Genomic DNA, 9,332 nt, shown 5'->3' on the forward strand with positions numbered 1-9,332 from the left:
AAAAAAAAAAAAAAAAAAAACCTTTAAATGTGGAGAAAAGAAAATGATCACTTTCTGATTATTTGGCATTGGGTTGAGAATAATTTTTTTCCCTCATTTTTATTAGTTAGGAAATATCATCTAGTAAAGCAAAAGAGAAGCTAAGATGGGGAGTGCTGATTTCCAAAGCAATATGGGCTTAACAGCGTGAAATGGCAATGCAATAAAAAATGTCACCATGCAGGTTGATGAGGTCTCCTACCGACCAGAGGCTTGATGTACTGGATAATTGTCCTATAAAGTAAGTATAGGTGTATGATTTGACTTTAACCGCTATGGGCTCTGCTCAGTGGTGATATGGATTGTTACAGACAGGGCAGCCTCACTAAATACTCTCAACATAAAGAAAATACTTTATTAAGTCTCTTGTGCCAAGTCAGCTTTCTTACATTTTGAGAGTTTCTTGTTTAGCCTGAGAGGTTTAATTTTTAATAATCAATGAATTGAAATCATCAAGAATGACAAAGAGGCAAAGTTCAATAAAAGGGTCTCTCTGGGCTATGCCACCTAAAAATATGTTTAAGATTAGATACATCCCAGAAGTAAATTTATTTGGCTCAGCTGTCAGTAAGGCACTCAGGACTAGACATACAGTTTCTGTCTTAAAGAAGAAACAGATTTCTCTGTCCTTGTGCCTAAAATGCATCTTGGTACTTGTCTGTGGGTGCAACCTGGCCTTTGACCTTTATTGTAATTAAGGGACCAGCCAACTCATTTAATAGAGAACTATCTTCCAGCCCTAAATCTACTTAGTCGTTGATTCTACTTAGTTGTCAAAACATAAAATAGATTATATATGTCACATCTGTGTTTAAAAACATAAATTTTATGTATACTCTAAAGCCTTTTGTACTTTCATTTATCTGACTTGGCAAGAAAGATTAAAAACACAGATTTGGGGCCGGGTGTGGTGGCTCACGCCTGTAATCCAAGCACTTTGGAGGCCAAGGCAGACGGATCACCTGAGGTCAGGAGTTCAAGACCAGCCTGACCAACATGGTGAAACCCTGTCTTTAAAAAAAAAAGGGAAAAAAGACACAGATTTGGAAAGGTCTCTAGAGATTTACATCCTTTCTGGTCTTACTTCTCACTTTCTATTTACCAGCCTCAAATTGTGAATTTCTAATCCATTTTAGAATACATTTTAAATTCAAAATCCTAAGGCATGCAAGACCATCTTTACTCAATGTAATGTGCATTTTCATTTTGTATGTTTTACAATCAAAACCATTCAACTACCATGAAACGAGGTAACTGGCCTGCGGAATTTGAATGCAAAGATAACAAGCGAATTTGTGAGATTTCCCAGGGTTTTAAAGCTCCTGGAAGTAAGGAGATAAGGGATTAAAAAATGTTGGTATGCTCCGAGTCACCCTTAGACCTACCTCTATTGCACTAACCAGCACAGTGCAGAATTGGTAAATGCAGTTCTGCTTTGGACCATTTCCAGCAACATTATTCCTTGGAGTTCCAGAATGCTTCAATAACAAGTGTGGTTTATCTGTAACTCCTGCCATGTCACTGACTCCAAATATAACATTATAGCCAGGTTCTTGTGTAACTTTCTGAAAACATCAATGGCTCCTTACAACCTATTTCTACAACTAAAATAAAAACCTACCACCTAATCTCCTTACTGAAAGGCTGCAAGTTTTCTCTAGACATTCTGCTAGATAACAGGCACTCAGTATCCTCCAGAAAACTAAACCTTAATGCTGCCACCTACCACACAGTACACAGTATTAATGTGTGTCTACACAATTAGCCAACAAGTGCTCTTCGTGGACCTGAGTGTAATATAGGTGAAAATGCCCAATCTCTAGCCTTTATTTTTGTTTTTCCAGAAATCATCTTCATTTTTGAAACTTGATATATCCATATGAGGTGCAAAGATTAAATCAGGATAATTTGGATATCCATCACATTAAATATTTATATTTCCTTTATGCTAGGAATATTAGAAGTATTCTAGCTATTCTGAATTATACAATACATTATTATTAATTATAAAAATTCCTCACCTTTAAGTCCTCTGGTTTATCATGTTTCTTTTTGTAAACAGGCCAGGTACAAAAGACGATAAACTATTAGGAAAAAAATATTATTTTTCTAGATTTAAAAAATGTATTAGGCTTTATAGTGGATTCCTGTCAGTTAAGTTCTTTCTGGATTCTAGAACTTCTGGATTCTAGGCAGGTTCTGGGTTGTTCTTCTCTTTCCCCTCTTCTTCTCTTTCTGTTTTTTAAACTTCCCTTTCACCTGGAAGTCTTCCCCAGCCAGCCCAGACTGGCTAATGTGCCTGGGTTTGTTCTCCCCAGACACCTCACTGTTATCTTTACATGGACTTAAAGTTTACTGTGGTTGCTTAGTTCATTAAGTACTTCTCCATTTAATCTAGAAACTCTCAGTGTGGAGGCTGTATCTGCTTCAGTCTGCTTCCATCCCTGAAACCCAGTTCAGAGCAAATACTAAGATAATATTTCTTTGAGTAAATGAATGGTATCATCAAGATATTGCGCATGTCAAATTAACTTAACCTGTGCCAAAAAGAGTTTTAACTGCCTATCAAGAGTTAAGCCTCTTTTTTCTGTTCCTAGTGATTAGAAATCGTAATGAAAAGAAAATGTGACCTCTAAAAGCAAGTCTACAAAGCAAATGCAAGAGCAAATGGAGAGTATATCTAAATACAGAACAAAAAATCATACTATTTATGAGTTAGCCGCCACAGCGAAGATGTCAAAGGTGATGGCGCTGAGGAACCGGGCAGGACCCAGCGGCAGCACTCGCTTGCAGGCCAGGCTGCAGCGGATTCTGTCAACCGGCAGAGCTGGGCAAAGGAGCCCGTGGGCCCAGGTGGCGGTGGAGAGTCGCTAATTCTTGTATTTTCAGTAGAGACAGGATTTCACCATGTTGCCAGGCAGGTCTCCAACTCCTGACCTCAAGGTGATCCACCCGCCTCGGCTTCCCAGTGCTGGGTTCACAGGCGTGAGCCACAGCGCCTGGCCCAATATTATTCTTTTGCACTTGTTTTAAAGTTGTATATATGCGGCCAGGCGTGGTGGCTCATGCTTGTAATCCCAGCACTTTGTGAGGCTGAGGCATGTGGATCACAAGGTTAAGATATCAAGACCATCCTGACCAATATGGTCAAACCCCCTCCTCTAGTAAAAATACAAAAAAATTAGCCAGGTTTGGTGGTGTGTGCCTGTAGTCCCAGCTACTCCAGGAGAATCGCTTGAACCCGGGAGGTGGAGGTTGCAGTGAGCCAAGATGGAGCCACTGCATTCCAACCTGGCATCAGAAAAACTGTCTCAAAATAAATGTTGTATATATGCTTAGACAAATGTTGGTAGGATAGTTAACTCTTCAGTGGTGGGATTATGGATGACTTTTGATTTCCTTTTGTCTTTTTAATAAGCATATATTACTTTGTGTGACAGGTGAAGTAAAGCTGAAAGAGGGATAGCCATGGTATTCAAGAGAGCATTAGAGGTGTTTCAGACAGTCTCAGTTTCTCAGGGTGGAGTGCAGTGGTGCTCTCTCGGCTCACTGCAACTTCCGCCTCCCGGGTTCAAACCATTCTCCTGCCTCAGCCTTCTCAGTAGCTGGGATTACAGTCGCCTGCCACCACACCCAGATTATTTTTGTATTTTTAGTAGAGCGGGGGGTTTTGTCATGTTGGCCAGGCTGGTCTCAAGCTCCTGACCAGAGGTGATCTACCTGCCTCGGTGAGCCACCACGCCTGGCTGCTACTCTCCTTTGAGACATATATTTTGAGAGGACCCAAGTCTGAGTGGTCTCTGGTATGTTGGTGTCTTAGAGCTCCAGACCTCTGTAAGACTGTTGCCTGAGTCACCTTGACTAGCCGAAGGTGTTTAAGTGACAGACAAAAATACCTTCTTTTCCACAAAGACTTGGGTTGGACTCTCACCTTGGCCACTTGACTTGATTATTAGCGTAGCTGGAAAAGGGCAAATATTAATACATATATCAAAAAGTTACAATGACGCTGGTGTGGTGGCTCACGCCTGTTAATTTCACCATTTTGGGAAGCCGAGGTGGGCGGATCACCTGAGCACAGGAGTTCGAGACCAGCCTGGCCAACATAGTGAAACCCTGTCTCTATTAAAAAGAAAAAATTAGCTGGGTGTCGTGGTGCGTGCCTGTAGTCCCAGCTACTCAGGAGACTGAGGCAGGAGAATTGCTTGAACTTGGGAGGCAGAGGTTGCAGTGAGCCAAGACTGTGCCATTGTACTCCAGCATGGATGACAGAGCAAGACTCCATCTCAAAAAGAAATAAAGTTGTAAGAACAGCTTTTAGGTTTCTATAGCCCACTGGGAAAAGGGTATGGCATGGTTAGGTGATTTGCAAGTTAGAAATGCAAATTTAAATAATCAAACAAACCATAAAAATTTTGTAAACTTTTACTATGAACTATGTGATACTGACAGAGAACACTGTTATATTACTACATCTGGATTGTAGAATTTTGCTTGGCATGATAGGGCTTTGTCATTCATACTGAGAACAGATGCTCAAGTTATCAATAATTAAAAGCAACAGTAATCAGTATTTTAATGGCTGTAAATGGACACTTGAAATAGCAGTAAGATTCCACAGAGTGGCAATGACTGAGTTAGAATGTAGGTGCTTTCTATTTTTTTAAGAGAGGGTTTCACCATGTTGGTCAGGCTGGTCTTGAACTCCCGACCTCAGGTGATCCGTCCGCCTTGGCCTCCAAACTGCTTGGATTACAGGCATGAGCCACCAGGCCCAGCCAACTTTTTTTTTTTTTAAAGACGGGGTTTCACCATGTTGGTCAGGCTGGTCTTGAACTCCTGACCTCAGGTGATCCGCCCACCTTGGCCTCCAAACTGCTTGGATTACAGGCGTGAGCCACCACGCCTGGCCTGTAATGTAGGTGTTTTCATTAATGTCCTACATATATTTAAATTTTAAGTAGCCATTAACTGTGAAAGCAGGACATGGTTCTCCAAGGTTCACAGGTTAACCATCCCACCAGAGAACACCAAGAAAGACTGCTACATTTTACTTTGTTTTGCTTGTAAGGAAAACCAATTGACTAAGTTGTCACAGAATTTCTGGTTACAATAGATGTATTTCTAAAACAATCAATTTATTAACAGAAATTATGGCAGACGGTGCCCTATTCCTGGAATTCCAGAAGCCCTGGATTACTGATGAGATCCAAGTTAAGTCCAAGCACTGCCACTTATTACCAGCCATCTTAGAGTCTATTTCCTTATTTGTAAAAGGGACTCATTCATCTGTGATTGCCTACCTCATGGCACCATTGTAGAAATTTGGTTAAGTAATGGTAAAACGAGACAGAATTTAAGACTGACTGATTTTATTTAGAGATGGGGGTCTCATTCTGCCACCCAGCCTGGAGTGCAGTGTTGCTCACTGCAGCCTCAACCTCCCAGGCTCAAGCGATCTTCCTACCCCAGCCTCCCAAGTAACTGGGACTGTAGGCACATTCCGCCATGGCCAGCTCTTAAAAACTTTAAAATGCGGCTGGAGATTATGATGAGGGCCTGAAAGCCTTTGCCTGCTTTGTATTTTCTGCCAACCCCTGATTTCCCAATCTCTGCCAGAACCCCAGCAACTAGGAGAAAGGTGTCCAGGTTTCGGCTATTGGAATCCATCACTAAGCAGGATGCTCTGGACCAAGCCCTTTACTGGGAAATTCCTCTGGTTCCATCTATCTCCCAGTTTACAGAGCAGGGATCCTTCCTTTCTCCTCACTCTCCAAGGTTCACAGGTAAACTATCCCACCCCAGAGAGCACCAAGAAAGCAGACTGCTACATTTTACTTTATTTTGCTCATAAGGAAAACCAAGTGACTAAGTTGTCCCAAAACTGTTAGTGTTCACTGACCAAGAATGAAATGAGGTCAGAAGGTAAAACCTTTTAGTTCCTCTCAAACATATATTGCAAGTACCACAGAAAATGTTAATAACGCATGCACACGGGCTGGTTTTCAACATACAGACAGCCCAAGCAAGAAGACTGAGTACTGAAGATCTACAGCAGTTTAACTGGAAGAACTACTACAGGAAGCTTCCCTCTATCTACGCAGCTTTTTCCTCCCACAGTCCAGGATCATCACTTCTTCCTATTCCAAGCTGGCTTATCCACACATAGAAATCCAGTCTGCTCCATATACGTTAATATTTGCCTTGCTATACTTCATGAGGCATCTCCACAAGCCAAGCCTCGCTTCAAACTCTGTACAGGAAGTTCCCATTGCTGTCGAAAAAGTCTCGCCCCCTCTGCACTACTTTGCTGCTGAAGTTACCTGACTCCTCTGCCTTCAACTCCGCCAGCTTCTGATCACTTGGCAATGCACCATAGCCAGCTCTTCTGGTGCTCTCAGAATCACTGGAGTACTTCTGCAGCTCTCTCTGATGACCTAGGGGTGCAGCAACAGGTACAAAGCTCTCCTCCAGCTCCTGGATTCCTTTATTCCTGCCCTTCCGTCTCCTTGGTGTATCTGTCCTATGAGTGTTTGACTCTATCACGTTCAAAGCTGTACTGTGATCTGGGTCTTTGGATGAGGCTTCATGCCCTGGTTTAAGCAAAGAGCCTGATGCAGAGTAGCCTGCAGGGAGCGGCTTCAAGGTATTTCCAGAGTCCTGGAGCTGCTGGAGCGAGTGGGTAAGACCAGCTTTCTTAAGGACTTTTTGATCCTGCTTCAGCTTCTGCTTCAATGTTGGTACAAACCGGCTTTTTAAAACTCTTCGGATCACATCAGTGCTGACATCAAAGCCTTCAGCCAACCTGGGAACTGACCAGGACTCTGCAAATTCCTTATGTAAATACCTATGGGAAGAAGGAGCAGGTTTGCAAGTTGTGAAGAAGTCTCCTAACAGAACATCTAACTCACAATATCTATGATAAAGAAGAGGCCCGGCGTGGTAGCTCATGCCTGTAATCCCAGCACTCTGAGAGGCCGAGGTAGGCAGATCGCTTGAGGCCAGGAGCTCGAGACCAGCCTGGCCAACAAGGTGAAAGCCCATCTCTACCAAAAATTAGCTGGGCGTGGTGGCTCACACCTGTAATCCCAGCTATTTGGAGGCTGAGGCAAAATAATCACTTGAACCTGGTAAGTGGAGGCTGCAGTGAACTGAGATCGTGCCACCGCATTCCAGCCTAGGCAACAGAGTAAGACTCTGTCTCAAAAAAACAAAAAAAGGTCTTGAAAAGCCACACATGTAGTCCCTACCTTGTGCTAGCTAAATGGCTGTGTTCTGTTCCTCTGTGTCAAGAGCAACACCTGACCACTGTTGGTCACTTCATTTTACATCAACTCAGCTCCTCTCACTGACATCTAATACCCACATCAGATGCTGGGGATGCAGGAGGACTGACCTGCCCTTTACACAGTTCAGGAGTGGGGACAGACACAATGAATGATATTATGGTAAAGGTTATAGCACAGGGTGCAAAGATAGCACTCCAGAGGGAGACCCAGATATGGGGAATAAGAACACTTACAGCCAGGCCCAGGAACTGTTTCATGATGTCCAAGTTAGAGTTGGTCTATAAGGATGAAAGGAGTAATAAGCTGGCAGAAGGGAGGAGAGAAGGAGAGATCCAAAGGTACTGATGACAGAACGGCTTGTGAAACGCACAGCAGCACATCACCTTTGCTGGGAATAGCTGAACTGACAGCAAGGGTAAGAGGCAGATCACACTTAGGGGTCTGGAGTTTATCCCAAGGCAACAGCAGGCCAAGAAAAATTTTAAGCAGTGGAATGCCATGGATGAATTTTCATTTTGAAGTTCAACCTTCAGCCGGCACGGTGGCTCACTCCCAGCACTTGGAGAGGCTGGGGCAGGAGGACTGCTTGAGCCCAGGAGTTAAGAGACCAGCCTGGGAAATGTAGTGAGATCCCATCTCTATTTTAAAAAGAAAAAAGAAAAAAAGGAATTCAACCTAGTGATAGGTTTTCACTGATAAAAGTACAGGCAGAAAGATTAGTCAAGAGGCTGTCATCCAGGCAATCTCAAGTGAGACAGTGGCAATGGAACATAGGAGGAAAGTAAGCAGAGAAATATTTTGGGAAAGTCAAATAGTACACCTTGGTACTAAGGAACAAATTATTAGAGGAGGAAGCATCAAGGCCAAGATTCAGGATTTTAGCTTGGGTAATTAGTAGGTTATGAAAAAAAAAACCACAGGAACAGAATGAAGTTTTCAGGGAACGACGATGAATTCTATTTTGTACACACTGAGTTTGAGGAAACTGTGATTTCCAAAACAGAGATATCTGGTACACAGTTAAATACTGTATATGCCTTTAGAGTTCAGAAAGAAAAATGAACTGGAGATGACAGATTTGGAAGTCATAAGCCAACAGCAGGGATAAATGAGTGGCTAGCATCAGGCAGGGAAATATGCAGAGTGAGCTAAAATGACAAGGACACAACTCTAAGAAATAACAGCAGTTAAGATACAGGAGGTAGAAAAGGAGCCCAGGAAGGAAACTGAGAAAAGCAGCCCTACAAACAGAAAAAATAAAAATAAAAAAACAGAAGGGAATGGTACCCTGGAGTCAAGGGAGAAGAGAATGTTAAAAAAGCAGTTCACCAAGGCATACGTATACCTATGGAACAAACCTGCACGTTCTGCACATGTACCCCAGATCTTAAAGTAAAATTAAAAAATAAAAATAAAAACGAAAGGCCGGGCATGGTGGCTCACTCCTGTAATCCCAGCACTTTGGGAGGCCAAGGCAGGCAGATCACTTGAGGTCAGGAGTTCAAGACCAGCCTGGCCAACATGTGAAACCTCACCTCTACTAAAAATACAAAATTAGCCGGGTGTGGTGGCATGCACCTGTAATCCCATCTACTTGGGAGGCTGAGGCATGAGAATCACTTAAACCCAGGAGGCAGAGGTTGCAGTGAGCTGAGATCGTGCCACTGTACTCCAGCCTGGGCGACAGAGCAAGACTGAGGGTCAAAGAAAATAGGCCAGGTGTGATGGCTCATGCCTGTAATCCAAGCACTTTGGGAGGTTGAGGCAGGTGGATCATGAGGTCAGGAGTTCAAGACCAGCCTGACCAACATAGTGAAACCCCCTCTCTATTAAGAAAAAAAAAAATACCAAAATTAGCCATGCGTAGTGGCACACACCTGTAATCCCAACTACTCAGGAGGCTGAGGCAGGGGAATCACTTGAACCCAGGAGGTGGAGGTGGCAGTCAGCAGAGATCGCACTACCGCACTCCAGCCTGGGTAACAGTGTGAGGGGAGAGGAGAG

The 9,332-nt window shown here is 43.1% G+C and overlaps 1 protein-coding gene across 1 annotated transcript in view; it reads right to left on the minus strand.

Annotated features, from left to right (window-relative positions):
- Nucleotides 1-5,861: 5,861 nt before the first annotated feature.
- Nucleotides 5,862-9,332, minus strand: part of NGRN (neugrin, neurite outgrowth associated) — a 6,863-nt gene continuing 3,392 nt past the window's right edge. Inside the window, exon 3 of the mRNA XM_017517190.2 lies at nt 5,862-6,886. Within this exon, the coding sequence (XP_017372679.1) occupies nt 6,286-6,886 (601 nt within the window). The 3' untranslated portion in view covers nt 5,862-6,285. The remainder of the gene's footprint in view (nt 6,887-9,332) is intronic.

This window comes from Cebus imitator, unplaced genomic scaffold, assembly GCF_001604975.1.
Source record: "Cebus imitator isolate Cc_AM_T3 unplaced genomic scaffold, Cebus_imitator-1.0 Scaffold19, whole genome shotgun sequence".
In the NCBI taxonomy this organism is placed as follows: Eukaryota; Metazoa; Chordata; class Mammalia; order Primates; family Cebidae; genus Cebus; species Cebus imitator.